This window comes from Python bivittatus, unplaced genomic scaffold (genome assembly GCF_059951505.1).
Source record: "Python bivittatus isolate LINGU-HERP-01145 unplaced genomic scaffold, Pbiv_v1 ctg000080_np1212, whole genome shotgun sequence".
NCBI lineage: Eukaryota > Metazoa > Chordata > Lepidosauria > Squamata > Pythonidae > Python > Python bivittatus.
The window spans coordinates 85,793,850-85,816,426 of record NW_028277035.1 but is presented as its reverse complement, the minus strand read 5'-3'; the positions used below and the strand labels follow the sequence as shown (position 1 = coordinate 85,816,426).

At 42.5% G+C, this 22,577-nt stretch overlaps 1 protein-coding gene across 1 annotated transcript; it reads left to right on the top strand.

Annotated features, from left to right (window-relative positions):
- Nucleotides 1–1,259: 1,259 nt before the first annotated feature.
- Nucleotides 1,260–13,954, top strand: LOC112541971 (uncharacterized). Its single transcript, XM_025173524.2, has 4 exons — nucleotides 1,260–1,391; nucleotides 6,500–6,603; nucleotides 11,650–11,824; nucleotides 12,367–13,954. Exons 2-4 carry the CDS (start codon nucleotides 6,532–6,534, stop codon nucleotides 12,900–12,902), a joined length of 783 nt encoding a protein of 260 aa, XP_025029292.1. The 5' UTR covers nucleotides 1,260–1,391; nucleotides 6,500–6,531; the 3' UTR covers nucleotides 12,903–13,954.
- The last annotated feature ends 8,623 nt before the right edge of the window (nucleotides 13,955–22,577 follow it).

The following is a 22,577-nucleotide window of genomic DNA, read 5'->3' as shown; positions in this document are numbered from 1 at the left end:
ATGTACATAATGCACACATCAATCTTTAACGTGCAAATTAAGTGTGCTTTCTCAGCAACATGCTCCATTTGGATAATTTCTGGCAAGTACTACATTCCTGCTTTCACCAAACAATCTTCTGAAACATAAAGGAAAAAGAAGGCTCCCTGGGCTCATGTTTTCTGTAAGTCTTTATTTAAAACCTGCTCATCATATGAGTTTTCAGGTGTCCAGTAAGGAAATCAATATAAAAGCTTCATAAAAAGTATAACCAAACCAATAAAACGAAGTAGACTAAAACAGCACCCAGGGAGAGGCTGTAGCAGAGTGATAGTTTTGCACACCAAAGGAACTAAAGGAAAGTCTATTTCATCTGGGCTATAAAACTATTAAATGGCAGCAAAAAGTTAGCATTTTCTGTATCTCTTTTCTGCCATCTAACAGTCCTCCAGATTTATACAGGCCAGTGGTAGTGCTCATCCTCAAAACCCCAAAAATCAGAGTTAGAAGCTGCACTACTGCAAGCTTGTTACGATAAATCAATCAGTTGGTGCAGTATAATGTCCATAATACACACATCAATATTTAACATGCAAATTAAGTGTGCATGTTGACCAATAGACCATCTTTCCCCAACCTGACATACTCTGGATCTGTTGAATCAGAAAGCTAGCTAGGAATTCTCAGTGTAGTCCAGCATCATTTTAATCCACCATATAACCTGGAGCAGTGTTTCTCAGCCTTGGGGACTTTAAGATGTGTGGACTTCAACTCCCAGAATCCCCCCAGCCAGCAGGGCTGGCTGGGGGATTCTGGGAGTCGAAGTCCACACATCTTAAAGTCCCCAAGGTTGAGAAACATCGACCTGGAGTTTGTCTACTTTTCTTCTTGTAGCCAGCTACCCTTTTTTGAGTGCAGCTTCCAAAATACCACACCAACATCAAATGGACTTCTCAGCCCCACCCTCACATCAACAAGCCCTCGTTTAATTCCGTGAGACTCCCTTCCAGGTAGATCACCTTGCATGAGAGCTGCGGTCAAGTGAACCAGGAAGTCATGAACAAATTCATACTTTCTAGAGCTGTAGGCCCGGGAGCAGTATCAAGGCAACAGGTTTCTTTATTCACTAAAGCAAACAAAACACCTCGGGGCATTTATCATATACATAGCAGTTTTACAGTACAACCTATTTCACAAGCTGTATCCTGAAAACACTCTCTAGGCTGCTTCCCACAAGGTGAGTCAGCCAACTTCCTCTTCTGCAGGGGCACATCTGACTTTGGAAGTGGCCGCTGCTGTTCATCCAAGTGAGACGGATTTCACATGTTTAAGACCTCCGAAGTGGAAGACCCCCTGGTATAAAAGATGGAGTTTAAGGAAGTGAGCTCCCCTCTTCCGTGGGACTGTGAAAGGTGCAACAAGAAGCCTCTCCTTTAAAAAGAAAAAATCAAGTTATCTCACCCCAGGCAGTTCTCCTTTGCTTTGTTTTGCTTATTTCCCTGCTTTTTGCTTTTGACTAGTAATAAGGACTGCTTCATCTTGTTCCTGTGTTACTATCTTTAAAGGAGATTTTTAAAATAGACTCTCACTACTTTACTATGCTGAAGGAGTCGTGTCTCTTTCAAAAGAGTTTTCGTGCAGTCTAGTGGGGCTTACTCCCAGGTAACTGGGTATGGGATTAGAACTACCCATAACTAAAAGCTGTTATTGGCTATGCTGATCCCTTTTTCATATTCCTGTAAAGGGTTTTGCTTTATTTATTTTTTCTGTAGTAAGCCATTCTAAAGGCTGGGGTATAACATTTTAATTTCTAGGATATGAATTTTTAATTTCTTGAAAAGAAATACTTTACTTTGGAGTAGGCCTACCAAATCCTAGATCTGGTACTTCTGCCTGGGAGCCAACACTTACATATGCTCAGCTACTGTAATAATTCTGCTCTCCAGGCGAGGCGGCAGTTATTAATACAGGCTTTTCTGCTAGATATTTATTTATGGCAAACTTGTATATGCCACAAGGGAGGACAATTACATTTCCGCAATAATTTTAAGCTGAAAATGCATTGTGCAGTTAACAAGGGTATTTGCAAATGAAGGAGCAGAGGAACAGGAATGGATGCAAACCGAGCTGAATTCGAGATGTAATTTAGGGTGACCTATAAAAAGCTCTATATGGTTTAAGACCTGGATTTCTAACATACAGGCTTCTCCCTTGTGTCTCCCTGTTGATGTGAGCTGCTTAGAGTTGTTGAGAGTCGAGCAGCATACAAGTTTAATACATTATCATTATTATTCATTAAATGGGAAAAAACTCTTGATGGTGCCCCATTTCCAGCAATTCTCTATGTAGTAAAAAAAAGTGCTTTTGATCCTGGTATACTGATTGTGAAATTCCTTCCTTATTCAGTTCCAGTTGGCATCCAGTCTTAGAAGCTGTTTTCATAAAATGCCTATCCTAAGGTTGCCAGGGTATGCAGGTGTCTACGGAGGGGGCAAAAGAGTCAAGATGGCAGCCACAATTGTGAGATCAAAGCCCTGCTTCTTTTTTTACAGCCTTGTGAGGCACCGAGAAGGGCTTCAAAGGTCCACCATCTTGACTTCTTTTGACTTCTCCTGGCTCTCATAGACATTCCCTTGGAACCCACATGGTCCCCTGCCTCATTCCAGTTAGTATTATTTTTAAAATCCTAAACTTAAATATGGAAAGGAAAGAAATACCGTATGCTGCAAGGGCAAGTGTCAGCCCCTACTATCAACTTTATCTCCAAGAATGCCTTCTGATTCAACCTAAGCCTCAAGAGCATTGTTACAAAATAAAGATGGTGGGCGGGGGGCTGTAGCCTGAAAAAAAAGACAAAGGTAGGCTGAGAGTTGATCGATAATATCCTAAGAGGAGTGTTAGGAAATGTGGCAGGGAAATTTGCCCATGTATTTTGTGACTGGCCTATCCTTCATGACAAGAATAGGGCCTCTGGTCCGTGGGGAAGCCCATCTGTGTGGCAGCCATTTTCTTTGAGGGCCCCCAACGTGCTTCCAAAGCATTAACGGCCCCAAAATGTTCAGGATCTCTGTGTTAAATGATCCCAGTGTTCTGGGTCCACGTCACACACTCAGCCAGAAACTAAACACGCAGGTTCGCGTCACACAACAATTGTGAGGAAGAATTAATTCACGCACGGCCGATTGGACAATTGCAAAAACGATGGACGGATGGAGAAGAGCCGGCCACTCACAGGATCGGACCCAAAAGTCTTTTCCGTAGGGCAGGAAGAAAAACTAAATGCGAGAGGGCTTGAACATGGTTTCTGTGTATTTATTTATTGGTATTTATTTACTGGGCTTATATGTTGCATGATTGTTCTCGACCTGAACCGCAGCAGTTGTTGAAAGTTGCTGGCGTGGCTTCTGTTTTTCTTCAGAAACGCGACTTAGCTGAAGCTCTTGGGTTTCTGGCAAGCTTGCTGGAGTGGTTCGTTCTCGGGGCTACAGTGGGGTTCGTTGTGTCGTGTGAAGGCAGCCGTCCCATTTTGGCGCCAGCTTCTCTTCTCTCAGGCCTGAAATGAATTCTTGCTGTTCCATCAGCAGCTGTTGTGGTTACAGTGTTCTTCCTGCTGCCTTTTTTTTAATGATCTGAATGTGTAGCTTTACACAATAATTTTGTTTATCGTCTCTTTTACATCTCTTCTTTAGAAATGGCTTTCTAATTGGAGGCAGTGAATTTTATCCCAGCAGGAGCTAGCACTCAGCTGAATTTACCTCAGCATGGAAGCTGGCCTGGCTAGAACCTGGATGGGAGACCACCTGGTGATCCCACAGCTGTAGGCTAAACCAGAGAGTCAAAATAGATTCTGGAAGAAGGCAGGGGCAAGCAGTATCATACTGTTGCCAAGAAAACAGCAGGGTTGTGCTCATGGAGTCAGTACGAGTCAAACCCAACTTGAGAGCATCTTACCTTTAAATGACCGAAAAGCAGTAGCCCATGCTCCTTCTACATGGTAGCCTTATTCCACTGTCACATTGTCGAAAGGACCAATCTCGTTGCTTGGTCTGAGTCATAATGGGTTTCATCCCTCACTAGATACGGTGGGTGCTCCAATGATAGCTGCTCATACTTCCTTATCATATTATACAGGGGCGCACTCAGCAGAAAAATGCTGGCAGGCATTATGGGAGTTGTAGTCCAACCTATCTGGAGGGAGGGTCCTGGTTTAGAGAAAGCTCCCTTCTCTTTTGGGGCACTGAAACTTATCAGGCTGGTAGGAAGGCTTGAAGAGACCTTTGTTTTTGAAAGAGCCGGAGCTGCAGGGCAGGGGAGGACTTTCGTTTGTTGGTACAATCTGGATGCTACAAGGAAGTGATTCCTGTTTGCAAATTGGTTATAGTCCAAACAAAGAGTGCTCTGCTCGGCCCCGCGCATCGCTCATCTCCTCTGAAGACGGGAGGCGAGCACGCAAAGCGTCGGTCAGGACTCCTTGCCTCCACGCCTCCGTTCTCAAGAACAGAGAATCTAGGGCCAGATGCAGGAGCCCAGTGAGGGATTTGCGTTTCTGTGACATTCTGCCCAAGCCAGAGGGCCTGTATAGGTGGAACCTCGAAGGGCACGTGGGTGAGGTGATGCTTCTGCCGTCCAAACGCGGTTCTTTGGTGATTCCTTCTAAGTCACTCCTTCTGGGGTGCATATTCGCCAACTCTCCATCTTTCTTGGAAGCTGTGTATTATTAGGACTGTTTTATATTGTATTTTAATGAATCTTAGCTTTGTTGTAAACTGCCCAGAGTCGTTTCAACAAGATGGGTGGTGACAGATTTGATAAATGCATGCATGCATACAGACCAGACCAGACCAGGGCAAAAGGAAACCTGGCCAATGCTATTTATAAACAGCGGTCTTAAGTCAAGTTTTGAAATATTTTAAAGCCTTTTTACTGGGTTAGCTTTTGAGAGTAGCAACGAAGCCGATCAGTAACGTATACTGAATTTTGAGTTAGGCAGTGGTGTTATCAGGAAAATGGTTCTGTTAATAACATTTTCCAAACATTTAATGCTGCAGAAGATGTTCCTGACCAACAGGGCAGCAGATTTTATTTCTTTCCATGCAAGAATTCATAAAGCAAGCATCATCCTTAGAAAGATATTCCCCACTTTCTGTCACACGTGAGAGAAAACTAACGTGAAAGTTACTACAGATAGTCCCTGGGTTAAGAATGCCCAGTTTAAGGATGGCCCATAGTTAAGAACAGAGCCTTTTGTAGCAAAATTTGAGTTAAATACACAATGCTTCGAGTTAATTACACAATACTACTTATACAGTATTATACAATAACACTGTTCTGGCTTACATACAAATTTGACTTAGGGACAGACCTTGGGAACGGAACTCATTCTTAAACTGGGGACTACCTATATAAGATACGTGTGTTGTCTAAACATGGGGATCTTTCTGGCTACAGGGAAATCTGCAGAGGGAGAGAGCTACCGTATCCACCAATTTGGCAGTGAGAGGCGGAGGAAGTTCTATGCTGCTGTTTGCAGTTGAATGGATTCCTTTATCCAATGTCCATTGATTCTGGGTGGAAAATGGAAAACATACCACACAGAACATCAGGGAAAGGCATAAAAATGCCAGCCAGCCCAGTTTAGTTCTTTTTAAAGGCAGGGAGAGGGAGTTAGTCCTTGCTCACATTTGTTCTCCATCCCTGGAGAGAATAAACCATCAACTCCCTCCTTTTCAAGAAGATGAGGGTGGGGGCAGCCTCCAAAACAACAGTTGAACATTCAGTCCCAACTCATTTATTCTGTGAAGCGAATGGAGTCGTCTGCAATAAGGGAAGCCCATGGGCAAAATTAATGAAGAACTGCCCAAGATTTCAGGAAGATCCTTTCATGCTAATCGGGAGTAAATCGAGAATCTTGGAACTGTAAGGGGCATTTCTCAGCCTCAGTTATAGTGAGTTAAGGCAGAGTGATACTCTGAAATGCTTTCTCCCAGACTTCTCTTCACCCGGGCCAAGTTGTCACTTATGCGATAAGCTGCCAACGGATTCACCACTACTCCTTGATGGTTTATGTCTGCTCTCTTCAGTGCCTCTCCCAGCCCCCACTAGATAGCTTTGCACAATGCCCATCATCTCTTTTATTCATAGAATCAAGAGTTTTCTCTCTGTGAAAGAACTGAACTGGGATTTGATCTTGTTCCTCTTCTCTGACCACCCAAGCCTGGTACCTTCAGAGGTGTTGGGTTATTTATATCTTTGCTAGCCTGCCTGCTGTTTGGGAACAGATAGCCCAGGCTGTTGAATCATTGAGGGCAGATGCTCACCTACCTCCGAGTCCTTAAGCGCACCATTCTTTTATTTCCATAAAGGTGAGTTCCTCCCTGTGACTCTTGGAGACTTCCTAGCCATGTCCATGTAGTTCTCCTGTCAAGAATATGGAAGGGGGTTGCTGGACTTTTGTTCAAATAGAGTCCTGTTTTTGTGCATTTCAACCCTAATGTTACGGCTTTTGTCATGTAACCTGTAGATTTAATGAAGCTGTTTTTGTGAGGACTGGAAATGGAGACTACTGAGAAGGCAAGAAATAACTACCACACAATGGAGCAAATGCCGAAAGAAGAAACATCGCAGGTACAAGCAAAATCCATACTTCCCTTCTCCTTTTCAAAATACCTTTTCATGAGGACTAATTATTATTATTGGATAGTGCTTTTCAGGGGAATAGTGTGAGGGCATCCATGGGAGGGAGTCCATGTAAAAGAAGTGGCAGGGCTTCAATGACATGGTCACAGCTACCATCTTGACTTTTTTGACCACCCCCCACTACAGAGGCCTTAGAAGGTGCATATTTCAAAATGCTACAATCTCAAGCCTAATAACTAAGTCACTCCGACCTTGGGGAACTTAAGCAGCCTTTGCTTGGTCTTTGTCCTGAAAGCTGGTCTAGAAATGTGTTAGTTCCGTAAACACGACAGACTTTAGAAACATGAGGGCTGAACCAGGAGTTCTGCCCTGCAACTCTCCATACAAAGGTGACACGGGAACTTTATATTAGGCACAGAGCTACAGCAACAGATTTCCACTGTCCCTCAGTGGGCTGAGATGTTGTACCAAAGAGCAGGGTAAGGCAAGAGTCCATAGTCCACCCATAGTCTTTGAGGAGAGATCATACCTCTGCAGCACGGCATCTCCCTTACCTGCAAAAAGCCCCACATTCATTTCCAAGCACCTTCTGCCAAACTAATGGTCTAACTTGGCATAAAGCAGATTTGTGAGCTCTAGATGAAGACTGAAGGTGCTGCAAAGCCTTTGATCAGTGAGTAGAAATGTGAGTGTCTGAAGGCAAGCAAGCAATTCCTTGTGTTAGCTGTGGTTAGCCTAAGTGGCCACCCTTTTTCTTTTTCTTTTGTGCCTTCTAGTCAGTGTTGATTCCTGGTGACTGCCAGGACGAGTCCCTGCAGTTTTCTTGACAAGATTTTTAGAGGTGGTTTGCCATTGCCTTTTTCCTAGGGTTGGGAGAGGGACTGGCCCAAGGTCACCCAGCTGGCTTTGTGCCCAAGGCAGGACTAGAACTCACAGTCTCCCGGTTTCTAGCCTGGTATCTTAACCACTACATCAAACTGGCACCTTCCAAATGTGTTGAGGCTGTAGTTGGGTAGGGAATTCTGGGAACTGCAGTTCTGAAGTATCTAGAAGGAAGTAGGCAGAAGGCTGCCATACACATTCAAAGCTAAGTCCAATGATAACTGGCTTTTTTCCCCGAAGAAAAATTGGTAATCAGAGATAATTATATGCATGGGGTGGAGTAGGTGCAGAATGCACCAATGTGGTGGCTATTTATAAAAGAGAAAGCAGTTAATCAGTGCTTTGGGGAATCCTATGTTGACACAAAAGAAGTTTGCCACAGAGTTCTCCTATGAGGGAAGAAATCACTAAGTAGTCATACTATCTTCTGGTTATATAAAAGCCAACTATCTATTATTATTATTATAATTATTATAATATAATTATTTTAATTATAATTATTATAGCACTGTTCAGAGTAGGGACTGCTTTGTGGGTTCCTATTTTGTGTTCTCTGGAGTGCAGTCTAATGAGCATGCAATTTGTCATGTACAGCCCTGACACAACTGTTCACTGTGCTATCCTTGCACAATGAGTTGGAAGTTGTGTTGTGCTGGTGCACAGTACTTATGTGTAATGGAATGTGAGGGTGACCTTGGAAGACAGGGGGAAGAGATGCCGCCTAGGAATGACCAGATAAAAGAGAAAGGAGTCCACAACAGAGTAATGGCCCGAAAAAGGAACTTAGGAAGGACCCGCCCTAACCTCTCAGGTGGTAAATAGGGCGGGAGATTTGTACTTTCAGACTTGCAAGATTCTGTTAATGCAGCTTTACAATAAAGTAGAATTAGCTCATCTAGTGGTGTTTCCTGTCTGGTTTACCTGGGAGGGCTAACATCATGTTGTACATGCCCAAGGCCACACTGATAGGGCCCAGAGCTCAAAATGAGCAGTGATAAGGTCTCAAAAGGAAGGGACAGCAGCAAAGGGACTTCTTCCAGCTCAGGGACAGAGGCTGAGGTGAGGGCACAGGATAGTGTTCAAGGCTGCAGTGCTGAACGTGTGGAAGTAGAAGTCAAGCCCTGCTGAAGCATTCAACTGAATGCTTGGAGGCTCTACCTGGGTAGAGAATGGAATGTATGTGCTAGCCCCACCCTCTTCCTCCCCACTCTCACACATCCAGACAGAGGTCTGAAGAGGAGCTCTACCTGCATTTTCTTGAATTAAGTACAGTGATCCACAAAATCAAAGACTTTGCTTTATTAGGCTGCTGGATTGTGGGAAGAGCTATGCTTGCATTCAAGCCAATGTAAAGAGCTCTTCAGAACATGTCATGCTGGGGAAAGTAGGGAGTCAGGCTGTATGCATGGACCCCATCTCTGCTCAGTCTGAATATGTTCATTCAGTTAGCTACACATAGGTGCAGGCCAGCAGTCTCCAGGATATCAGTAAATGAGAGTACTTCCACATGCAAAGTTTGTGCTACTCCAGGACTGGCCCATGCCTCAGGATCCTGTTATATGACCTCTGCTTTGTAGCCAACTACTAATACATCTAGTAAACGATTCCAAGAATATCAAAGACAGAAGGAGTATTTTGAAATTCTGTACATTAGAGGTGTCAACATCCAAGATAACTTAGAAGATTTGCCCTACTTATAAGAAGTTCTAGTACTAGAAGATGAAATTAAGTCAGCGCTCTGGTCATTACCAAATCAGAAAGCTACAAGAACTGATGAAGTATCTACAGAAGTATGGCAAGCAATAATAACACAATCTGTAAAGGTTCTAACCAAACTATCCTAACAAGTTTATTAGATAGAGAGCCAGTTTGGCAGAGAGCCAGTATGGTGTAGTGGTTAAGATGCTGGCCTAGAAACCAGGACACTGTGAGTTCTAGTTCCGCCTTAGGCATGAAAAACCAGCTGGGTGACTTTGGGCCAGTCACTCTCAGCCCAACTCATGTCATAGAGTGGTTGTTGTGGGGAAAATAGGAAGAAGAAGGGGTATTGGTATGTTTGCCACCTTGAGTTGTATAAAAAAAAAGGGTGGGATAAAAATGTAAAAAAAAAAAAAAATCTGGAGAACAACACAGTGGCCAGCAAATTGGAAGAAGTAAGTCCACATACCAATATCAAAATAGGAGACTGAACAGAATATGCAACTATCATACAGTACAAATAGTCCTCATTTAACGACCACTGATTCAGCAACCATTCGAAGTTACAACAGCGCTGAACAAGTGGTACTTATGACTGGTCCTCCCGGTACCCCTGTAGTCATGTGATTGTGATCTGGACACTTGGCAGCTGGCTTGCACAAGCAAAGTCAATGGGGAAGCCAGCAGGGAAAGTTGTAAGTTGCTCCAGTGAATTGCTTGCAGCCACCCCCAGCCCAGCTGTGCCGTGCCTCAGGGCCACTCACGCACCCTCCCCCACCTGGCAGCAGCCACCCCCAGCCCCACTGCGCTCACGCCGTGCCTTGCAGGCCACCCTCCCTTGCCCAGCACCAGCCGTCTCCAGCCCCACCATGTTTGTACCATATCTCGCACCGCACCTTGCACCTTACCTGCCTGCTGGCCTGTTTGGAGGCTGCTTGGCACTTGCTTAATGACCTCCGATCCTCACTTAACAATGGCAACAGGGAATGCTAGGATTGCCATCACTAAGTGATGCAGTCATGTGACATCACGGTTTACAACAGCGTCATTTCACAATGGAAATTCCGGTCTCAGTTAACGTTGTTAACCGAGGACTTCCTGTACCCTTAATTTCACATTAGGATCATCCAACACAGAGTAGAGCCATACATGGAAAGAAAGATACCAGATGTTTAATCTGGTTTTAGAAAAGGCCAAGGAACACAGGATATTATTGCTGATGCATTCTGGTTAATTGAGAAAGCCAAAGAATACCAAAAAAAAAAGTCAGTATGTGCTTCATTAATTGTAGAAAGATCTTCAATTGTGTTCATCATGTCAAGCTGTGGAATGTCTTTAGAAAAACAGGAAACCAAGAACATGTCATTGTCCTCATATGAAACCTATATACAGGTCAGGAAGCCACAGTGTGGGTGGAATATGGTGAAACAGACTGGCTCCAGGTTGGCAAAAGAGTGAGACAAGGCTGTATACTCTCCCCTTTCAGGTAGTCCTTGGGTTACAACCACCCGTGCAGCAACCATTCAAAGTTATGATGGCACTGAATGATTAGTACTTACAACTGGTCCTCAGAGTTCCAGCCATTGCAGCACCCCCTCAGTTACACGATTGCAATTCGGGCACTTGGCAACCGGTTTGTACTTACAACAGTTGCAGTGTCCCACAGTCACGCAATCACCATTTGTGATCTTCTCTGCTGGCTTCCAACAAGCAAAGTCAATGGGGAACCCGGCAGGGGAGGTCACAAGTCACTCCCATAAGTCACTCCCTCTCCCACTGCTTTTCCTCCTAAAGAACCCCACTACAGAGTACGAGATCCCTGGGATCTCGTACTCTGTAGCACATACCCACCTGCGGCATCCCCCTGCCTGCACTCCATAGCACCTGCCCACCCAGCTGTGCTCATGCCAAGCTACAGCACCCACCTCCCTGCCCGCACTGATGCCATGCCGCAGCACCCACCTGTGTGCCTGCCTGCACTCCACAGCATTCCCTCACCTGCCTGACCACACTCACACTGGGCTGCAGCTCCCATCCCCAACTGCCTGCATTTGTGCCAGGCCACAGCACCCCTCTGCCTGCCTGCCTGCACTCCTGCTGCACCACAGCACCCACCCCCGCGGCTGCTGTCCATGACCCTCCCCTCCCCGCCAGCCTGGTTGCAAGCTGCCTAAGGAAGGGCTTGTCATGAGCAGGACTTGCAACTTCCTGCCAGCTTCCCCGCTGATTTTACAGTACTTGTTGGAAGTCGGGATTATGACATATATAGTAACCATAACAAATATTACTAAAGTGGACCATGATGGGGATTACTGTCCTAATATTTAAATTCTGTTCCAATATTAGTAATTCCAACTACCATATTTCCTAGACTCATCATCTTGCAACCAGCCAGGTACATGAATTGAGCTTTGAGAAAATTTCTTGTACTAACGCTTCTTATTTTGCCATTAGTTGATTCCAGGACTTAATCCTGAAGGTTTCTCAAAAGAGGATGAAGATTTCCTTTCTGGACTGAATCCAGAAGAGAAAGAATGCCTGGAGTACTTGCTTCAGACAATCAACACCTTGGATAAGGAAATCCTAGAAGATGATGAGTGGAGTCATGAGAAAATGGAAGAATCTCTAGGTAAAATTATATAGTAATTTGTTTACGTGGATCCCTGGGCACCATAATTTAACCATTTGGCTGGTGGAGCAAGCCTCTGAATGGCAAACTTAGTGTTCCCCCAAATATGATTTGGCCATCTTTATTTCAATCAGCACAACTAATACCTACTTTCCTGCCTTTTGTCCAACAAAAGGACAGAGGTACTACACTGCTCTTCCATGTCAGTGTTATTCTTGTCATCTGTCGCAGATTCTCCCAGCATTTAGACTGTAGTTGCCACTTTTCACTTGCAATGTGTGTGCATGTGTGCTCCTCTCTATGTATATTTAAAACCAGTAACCATCTATTTCCAGTCAGTACTTGAAACTTGGTCATCACCTCTCTGCTTTCTGCCTCCATATGTTGGAAGAGCTACCACCACTGCAGTTGTCATGTAACTTACGAATGATCTTCCATGCCTAGATAGAGAGAATAATTTATGAACAACCCTGTCTCTGTGTTTCCTATAATCTCTTTTTCGTATTTTTAACAATCTGAGCCTATGTCAATTGTATATGCAGGTTCTCAGGACCAATGCCAACATAGTGTCATCTGCAGCACGCAACAACAAAGTAAATTTGGGGAGACTGCTCCGCTGAAACCTGGTCCTTGCCCAGCAGTTTCTAAAAGTAAAATGATCAAGTCCCTTTCGGAGGAATCTGATGAAATCGCTTTGAGGAGAAGGTCTGACCTTTATTGTCAAGCCAGACATACTCCTAGATCAGCCAACTCTCACCCCACCCGCTTGAAGAAGTTTGACACAATACTGAAGTCAGGAGTCAATGTTCAAGAACTCCGCTCGCGTTTCCTGCTCCAACTTGGCAGTTCTGCTCCTGTCAAGGAACCAGCGAAGGATGCTGTAAGAGTAATAAAGCCTGCAGGACTTTTGTCCAACGCTCAAAGGTCTGCTCGGGATGAAGCACTGCAGAAGCTGGGCTTTCTTCAGAGAAACACACCTTTTCTGAATGCAGATCAACACACCCAGTTCCCATGTGCTGAAAGGCCAAACAAAGAAGCAACTGCACGTTCCACCTACATCATTAAGAAGTCTCCATAACAGTTGTTCCTGTCCGGGAAGAGATGCTTTCTCAAGCCAGCTGAAGGCCAAGCAATGTTAGAAGAACATCTCTTCTGATACAGTATTGAACAAAACAATCCTTTTTGATGTACCAAATTACTTTCTGCAAAATACTATTGGAACAGAATATGGAACCTGCAGCATACGGTTTATGACAACGTATTTAACAGTGTCTCTTGCCTTTTCTGCAAAGAGCATCTTGTTGGTACAGTAGTTAGTTGAGATGCATTCTGTGGGCTTTTGATTCCATTCCTAGACCTCATAATATTGCTTCCTGAATCCCTGGAGCAACAAAAGAAAAATTATTTTGTGAAAATGGAGACCGCTTCCTTCAGACTAGACCTGGTGCCTTTACTTATCGGAATATAAGATCAAAGCATTTGCACCCAAGGACACAGAGTGCTTTCAGACGTAGCTTTTAATCATGCAATCTCCTGGTCTCATTTCTAGAATTTTATGGAGGGCCCAGACCATATTGTCTAACTCATCATTTCCCATGGTTTGCTAGTGCTACTTCCAACCTTTTCCTTTCTACAGATTGTGGGAGAGGGAACCCAGAACAATGCATTGCTGGGAACCCTTTAACTACCCAAGAGCAGTTCTTTTCTGAATATTATATTTGGCTTGTGTGAGTCTCTGGCACAAATTAGAACATAAGTATCCTTTTACAGCAGAGAGTGGGAGGAATGAAAAGTGCATGTCTGCCAGGTTTCATTAAATACATATACAGATATTTACATGAGTACATACACATATTAACCTCTCTAATAAAGACTGGCACGTTTGCTTCATAAGGGATCTATATATTCTAACTGGTGCTACAACCAGCTGCTGTTTTCAGTAGGAAGCAATGTCTTTTTTTTTTTTAAAGAAATCTAGTACATATAGGGTTTTATTTACTTACTATCTTTCTATATTTTTAAACTCTCCAAAATAGCAAAAAGGGAACTTCAGTCAAAAACATAAACATGTATGAAAGGTATCACATATTAATCTTATGCTAATAATAGCATCACTTCTAGAAACTTTCTACAAGGAAAATTATATTAAATGTCAGTTCATTTTCAGGTTGTTGAACAATAACTGTGTATAAGCATATCATATTCCTTCTAGAGAAATCAATAAAATATTCAATTTTCTACGAATTTGTTCCTTTTTGTTTTCTTTCAGTCTAACGTGTTACTTTTCCAATGGTGGCAAATCCATATCTTAACTCTTTGAGGTAAATAAGTCTAATATTAAAGCAGCCCACCTTGGCTGATCTTGAAAAACTATATAAACCAGGATGGGAGACCAGTAAGACATCCCAAGAACGTAACATGGAAATTTTTTTAAAAATCCAGAAAGCAAAGGCATACCATTTCTATACTGTTGCCAAAAAAACCTACACTGAAATGTAGGGGATTTTCACTGGGGATCACCAGGAAGCAAGCTTCATTTGAGGTAGCATGTGTTTTAATTTTATTTCCAGAGGTCACAAAACTGCTGCTAACTCCTTGGAAACAGTTCCATCTATACAAGTGAAAAAAACAAAAAAATGGGGAGCAAGGAAATGGTCATAATCCAAACTTTCTCTTTTTGTCCTCTTTATTCACATCCAAAAATCTTTCTGGATATGTATAAATGTACAAATTTATAAGCAATTTATCCACACCCAATCAATACATTTGATTGATATTGAAATAATACAGTTATTTATGACTGCTTTTTTATTAAAAAGGCCATTCCCTCCAAATATATTGATATTCTTCTCATCCTCTCTGCCATTTCCTTCCAACTTATTAAATGAGAATTCTTAGCACAGTTTGGGGTGGTTTTTGTCGCAACCCAAGTTGTTCTCAATTTGCATTCTGGTTTTTTAAAATATTTAGCATCATCTAATGTTAGTTTGTTTAAGGGGAGCTCAAAGTACGTGGTTTTCATTATTTTCCCATTACTGTCCTGCAACGGAGGTTAAAGTAATAAACATCTTTGTTCCTTAAGGGGTTGGCCCCATAGAATTCTACTGCTCTTAGAGGGCCTGAGTCAGACTGCTCTCCTTCCATCTTTGCCTCTGGAAAAATTTGCTGCCTGCATTTCTAACCTGTATCCCGCCTCTATTGCGGCGGTTCTAAGTCACTGGTGATAGTCTATCAGATTTTACATACCTTGAGCCCACATCACAATACTACTTTATTTATTACCATACAATTAAGGATAACTTAAGTCTATCTCCCCTCCCCCCAGGTCCTGCTGTGCTGCCTCATTGTGGTGGTGGGGATGTTCCTGGGAGGGATGAGCACAGAACGTCGGGAGTGTATGCCCAGAGTATCTACTCCCAGCTGGGTCGCCCAAGGTGTGCAGGTCATCCCAGCTGCCCAGCTCAAGCAAGCAGGTGCCTGTAACAAGCAGCAACATAGGAAGATGCCAAAGGCAGATGCTCACTTTAGCGGCAATGGCAAAGGCATCAATTCATATTGTGTGGGAGAAGATAATGGTGAACCGCTCCTGTACCTTTACCAAGAAAACCACAGAAGATATAAAATAGTACAATATAGTGCCAGATGATGGGCCCCTCAGGTCGGATGGCACTCAGCATGCTACCGAGGAAGGGCTGAGGATCTTTCGGAGTGCTAATGGTGTTTATGATGCGGCTACATTAAAGCCTTCGGGACATCTAGTTGCTGATGTTGCGATACAGGAAAAGAAAATCCGAAGCTGCAAAGACAGAATTATGTAGGAACATGAAACGTAAGCAGCATGAACACAGGAAAGCTCAACCCATTGAACGATGAAATAAAACGACTACAAACTGACATCTGAGGCACCAGCGAATCGCGACGGGCTGGGATTGGCACTTTCAGTCAGAAGATCACACCCTTCATTGCTCAGGACATGAAAAACGAAGAAGAAGTGGTGCAACATAAAATATTTAACTGTGTTTCTAGTGTTAGAGAAATCCTTTTCATTTTCAGAAAGGGAGTTGAACAAGATATCAATGGTTATGTTGACCCATAATAACAGCAGTAGCTACTGCAGACATGGAAGTAAGTGGGAGGCAGGATGTAGAACTAGAACCACCACACAATACGAAGGTAAATGTGTGAGTGAGAGCAGTAGGGGGTTTGATGGGGAAATGTTCAAGCTGTTTTGGCATGTTTCCAGACCTTTGACACAAATAGACTATCCTGGGACAAATTGCATGATAGCGATTTTTTTTTTTTTTTACATAAAGCAAATTCTTGGATAAAAATAATCAGTTGCATAATAGAAATGCACATAAACCAAATTCACATAAAGCAAGGTAAACCTGTGTATGTAAAACAAAGTGGTTTTATCTAGATTTTTTTTATGGAACTCCCAATAAATGAGGGGAAAATCCAAACCAAACATTTCAGCTTTGCTCTTCCAGAGTGTCAGCAGCTATACTCTGTGCAGCACTTGAAGATCTAAATATATATAGGATATTTATATATGGGAAAGTATATTTCCCACCAGGCATTAAAAGGCGATCCACTTCTGCTGTATATAGTCTACAGCTCATCTTTAACTTGGGGTGCAGCCTTGACAAGCTGCCTATTGTGCCAGACTTCACACCAGGCACAGTCATATATCTTAGCTGTCAAGAAATCCAATTTCACATTTAGAAAGTAATTAACAGCTGAAGCTTCACAGACTCAACACTATTAGATAAGTTGCTTTATTGTAAACAAGGAAGAACTCGTATATTTCTAGATCCGCCTACTGCAGAACAGAATTTTTGTGTCTGTGTGTGTGTGTGTGTGTGTGTGTGTTTCAGCCCCAGGGTTTAAATCCTAGGCCTTTTCCTCCTGCCTTTGTGAGTCAATGGACTTTTGGGCACTTTTTTCCCCAGCTTTGAGAGTCAGAGACAACTGCTTCATTTTTACATAATGATTTTGTCTGGCCTGAAAATAATTGGTTTCTGCCTCTCCAGCTTTGCCCTTACATCATGGCAAGCTCCCTTCAATAGTGTAATGGTACCGTCTTTGACTTAATAATTAGTTCATGAGAATGCACAATAACCTCAAGTGGAATCCAGCATGTATACATATAACTGCAGTGCTAGTGCTAGTGCTACTGTCTCCTGTATACAGTAAGGGCAGGATAAATCATTAAGTCAAGGGATCCAGCTCCTGTATAAGTACTTTTTGGGCTGTTTGACCCCCTTACATTGCCCTGGATGAAGAGTCAGCATGTCTGGGATAAGCTGGTTCCATTTGGAGAATGTTCTCTCTTGCATGACCCCCCCCCCGCTGAAAACACCTGGATTGATGCAACTTCAGGTTCATTGACCTAACAAGGCTAAAAGGAGAAGAAGGGTTCTTCTAGATGGTGCTTCTTGATGGAGAGATCCTAGCAGTGTCAAATAAAAGGTATGGAGCAGCTATTCTAGCTTCTTCTCCCCATTTTTGTGGAGCAGTGGGAAAACTTGGAAGAGTTTCATGTGGAAGAGTGGACCCTCTATAACATTTGAAGAATGAGCCAGGGCATTGTAGAATAAAAGGCTTGTAAAGAGGCATCTCTTTTCGGCAGCAACATTTTTTGCTGTGGGGTTGTATTTGCAAAATCAGGTCAGATTATCCTCATTGATGGTGTTGAGACCATGAGAACTCCAAGCTATGCTTGATCCTTAATAACTCTAAGGAATCCTGCTAAATCAGGCCAGAAGTCCATCTAGTCCAGCATTCTGTGTCATACAATGGCCAGCCTTAGGGACACTGCTTGTGATTCGGGAGATAATATACAATAATTAAGGTTAATAATCATTGATAGCCCAATCCTCTTTAAGGATGGGAAGAGTAGGTTTGGTGAAAGAGTGTGGAAGTCACCCATTGAGGGTCTATGATTGACCATGGACTAGAATTAGGACTCTTCATTCTTAGTCCAACACCTTATCAATATTATTTATTTATTTCTGAAATTTGTAAAGCTGCCCGATTCATAATTGATGACTCTGGTTAGCACATGTCAATAACCATCAAAGCCAACCAAAATTATTTATAAATACACTATACACACATACACACACATACACACTTCACCAACCACAATTATACAGTGGATATAGACATAGCTGAGGCAGGTCATTACGAAAGCTCTCCAGGCAGGATAGGTTCAATTATCATCCAGGCCCAATACAGGGGAGTAAAGCCAGGTCTTCACCACTCCATGAAAAGCTAATAGGTTTGGGGCTGACTAAAGTGTAGGCAGCGGGGGGAGGGGGGGTGTTTGTTCCAAAGGGCAGGTGCAGGAACAGAGAAGGCATTACATCCCATTAGAGGTCATTAGATGACATTACAGAAGGAATCTAAATTACAAACACAATGTTGATGGAGAAGTCACACTTTCTTGCTGCTGTCTCTGCCATAGCTCCGGAGCTTGCTTGCTTATGTGTCATCGTGCTGATTATATATTATCTGCCACCTGTATTGCATTTTTTGGCCCAATCACAGAGGCATTCATCAAACCGATTAGAGAAGCATCTTGCTTTTATGATGCAGGCTTCACCCCTTTCATACACATGCAGTGTCACAACATATATACCCAGGGGGCGGAGCTTGCATCCTGATGCATAATAATTCCCCCCCCCCCCGTAGATATCTCTACCCAATCAGCTTCTTGTTCTTACTCTAGAATACTTAGGGAATTATATGAGCTGACCCTCTTGAGAGTGATGGTTGCAGTGGGAGGGATCAGTTCATTCCAGACAGAGAACAGAATCTTGTTTGCAAAGCAAGCCAGAACTGCACAAAGCACCCAAGAGAAACCCCCTGGATCCATTACACTCTGAATCATGCCTAATAATGGACTATGCTTACGCATAACCCATTCATCAGACTTGATGAGTTTTCCTATGACAAGTGAACTAATCTGACGTTTTGATGAATACATGATTAGTAATAAGCATGTGACGAATGTATTGTCGAAGGCTTTCACGGCCGGCATACGATGGCTGGTGTGGGTCTTCCGGGCTGTGTGGCCGTGGTCTTGAAGTCTTGTTTCCTAACGTTTCGCCAGCACCTGTGACCGGCATCTTCAGAGGGCAGGAGCACAGACAGGAGCAGTTCTCTCTGTGCCCAGGGTGATGTGACACAGAGAGAACGGCTCCTGTCTGTGCTCCTGCACTCTGAAGATGCCAGTCACAGGTGCTGGCGAAACGTTAGGAAACAAGACTTCAAGACCACGGCCACACAGCCCGGAAGACCCACACCAGCCATGTGACGAATGCTCACCTGTTGGTATCCATGAGCATTAAACTCAAATGTCCATTGCTACACCACTTTCTTGAGGCTTAACTTTCAGGGACTCTAATGATTATTCTAGTCCCGAGGAGTCACAGTCGGGGGGGCAGAATTAGACCACCTTGAAAGCGCAGAAGAGGAAGTGTACAGGTTGCTCTCTCCTGTTGCATGGGTAGTAAAAGCCCAGTGTTGTCACCATGTAAAGGGGCTTAGAATGATAAGATGTAAGGCTTGGAAGGGATCTTGGAGATCTAGTCCAGCTCCCTGCCCAGTATAGGAATCTACAACTACAGCTATTAGATATATATGCCAGTACATATCATGGCCTAGGTGGCAGGAGCAAGTTGATTTTGGCTCCAAAACTAAGAGTTGGTCCTGGCCGATACTTAGCTGGGAGACTATTAGCTTACATATTTTTGCCAAGATGCCCATGTAATCACCAGGAGTCAAGGGAAACTTTATGTGACTATTTATGTGATCATGTTACTAATGTATATAGTTTATCATATATATTGATTTATAGTTATTGGTTCATATATATCTTGTGCCATATATTTTTTTGCGATGGTATGAATGTGTAAAGGAATGTAGAGATAACCATGGAAGGGAGGACATGTTAAGGGAGGTGAAATGGCAACTTAGTTCTTTGGAAGGTGAAAAGCATGAGAAAGAAACTCAAAATGACATCAACTTGATTCTGTTTAGTATAAGATGGGGCACACAGAAATTCTGACAGGTTCTCAAGATTCTGTTATTACAACAATAAAGCGGCTTTCTTGGAATCCTTGTGATGCCTGTTTCCTGACCTGGCCTACCTTGAAGGACTGACAAGAGTACACGAAACCCAGTCAAAGCAGACCAGAGAGACAAAATAACTTGTTTTGGAGGATTTCAGCTTATGCAGCTTGTGAAAAAATACCAGAAGACTTAACAAAGGGTGCTTCTCAAAACAGTTCTCAAAACATGAGATGTTTCTCAAAATAAGAGATGGATCCTATATGGATGAAGTGAAAGTGCCAATAGGAATGAGAAGCTGGGGCTAGGCAAGCCTTCTCAGAAGATATTGAAGGAACAAAAATTATAGTACTTTGGAGCCATCTTATAGAATGACCATGCATAGTGGGTTTGCTACATCGAATCTTCTGAAACTCAAGTTTAGTCTTTGCTTATCTTTGAGTTGTGTAGGGATGTACATGTGTACGTGTATGTGAGTGTATGAGATAGTGAACACATGGGCATCAACAAGTGGGGCTAGTAGGGGCAATTATCACATCATTTGTGTGATGTTATGATGTGTGTGTGATGTCATGGCTTCTACCAGTTACCTACCAGTGAACAACAGCACTGGAGGTCTAACACAGTTTCTCTTTAGGATGACTGAATGTACAGTTTCTTGATCACTGGGCATGTCAGTTGTAAAAGGTAAGGCTTAGCTCATATGCCACTGCACCATTTCATCTGTTCTTCCAATAAATGAGGAAACACATATAGATTCTAATTATCAGCTTATGTTGGGAAGGAAGGAGAGACAACCTTCCACCAAAAAGGATTGCTCCAGGCAACTTCTCTTTTTCATTTAAAGTTGAGTGTGTTTTTACATTATAGGCTTATGGGCCAAAACGGTTTTATCATTTGATCTCTAATTTGTGTTTAAAACAAATTTAGTTGATATATCAATCTTATTTATTTATTTGTTTGTTTATTTTGCTAATATCCTGTCTTTTTTCTTGGGAGCTCAAGACACTGTATTTGAGGAATCTCCTCTCATTTGATGCCCACAGCAATGACCCTGTAAAGGAAGGTAGGCTGAAAAGACTGTCACTAGTCCAAGGTCATCCAAAGAGCTTGGTGGTCATCTGGGTCTCTCCTGGATGCACCACTACACTACAGTGGTCATCATTAAGTATAAACAAATAATTTATAAGTAATATGAAACAGACTTCCGGTGGGGATTAATGGTGGTTTAGCTCATCTTTGAGGAGCGGAGACAGCACCACAGCAGAGATTGGCGCCCAGAAGCCAGTGCTGGACATCAAACTTCCTCCTGATAAAGGAGGAAGCGTGAAATCAAAGCCATCTGATCTCTAGTCAGCTGCTCCCCACTAGTTACCTGCAAAAAAGGAAGTTTCTGTGGTTTGCTTGCGAGTTGAGTGGCTGGGAGGCGTTCATGGCTGTGGTGCAGCCTGCATGGACACAAGAACCAACCAATCCTAATTTCTTAACCACATTTGGATATAACTATTCTTCAGCCTGAGAGAGATTTTCTTTTACAACAGATAAGTACTTTTCTTGGTGATTTTCATTTTGCTGGGGGGTAGTATAAATTTATAAGATTTAAAGATTTAAAGTATAAGAAATATTGGGCAAAAGGCTTAATAAAGAATGATGTAAGAAAGAAAGTTAAAAATGGATGAAGGGGAAGGTTATTTTTTTTTTTTAAAAGATTAATTTTTCTATGAAACTACATTGAAAAAATTCTAACCGAATGAAAACAATTGGCTCAGATCTTCCATGTTTGCTTTGCATTAAAGACTGCCAATAATTGACTGGATTTATAAAACAAAAGATTAAGGTAATTTGAGACGGAGTACTTGGTTGTAATCATGGAAACAGTGATCTGACGTGGAACTGCAATTACAGGTATAAAGGCACTAGAGGGAGTGAAGTTTGTGTTTATCTTCTCTGCTGTTTAACACTTTCATTTCCAAATAATGATGCCGGGCAAGGCAGCAAGACTGGAGGCAAGAAGAGGTTCCTCAGAACGTTAGAGAAAGAAGATAAAACAATTCTTTTAAGCTTGCTTCAGCCAATATGTGATGAATTGGGAACTAAATTGGCTCAGTCACTTGAAGCCAAATTTACAGCCTTTGAAAAAAAGGTAGATGAAAGGCTTGATAAGATGGAAAATTCTGTAAAACAAATGTCTAGAGATATAAATCAATGATAAGATGGAAATTTTAGAGAGTAAATCAGAAGTTAGGGATAGAATAAAGGAGAGAGAGATGAATAATGGGGCTTTTCTGGAACTCAGAGAGAAGGAATTCTGTTTGAGATTTAGAGCTATTCCAGAGAGTTCTGATGAAAATGTTAGAGGAAAAATTATACAAGCATTGACAAATTTCTTAAACTGGGACGAGGAGGATACCGAGCTAGAGATTGATAAGGTTTATCAAATAAATCCACATTTTGCAAGAATAAGAAATGTTCCAGATGTTTTGATGCATTTTGTGAGGAAAAAAACAAGGGATCAAGTTTTGCAACAGCACTTTGATACAGGATTAAAGATTGAAAATGCAAATATAATTATTTTAAAAGAAATTCCTATTAGAATTTTACATAAGAGAAAAGAATATTCCTTTTTGACTGAGATACTGAAGCAGAAAAATATTTCATTTTGTTGGAGCAAATTAGA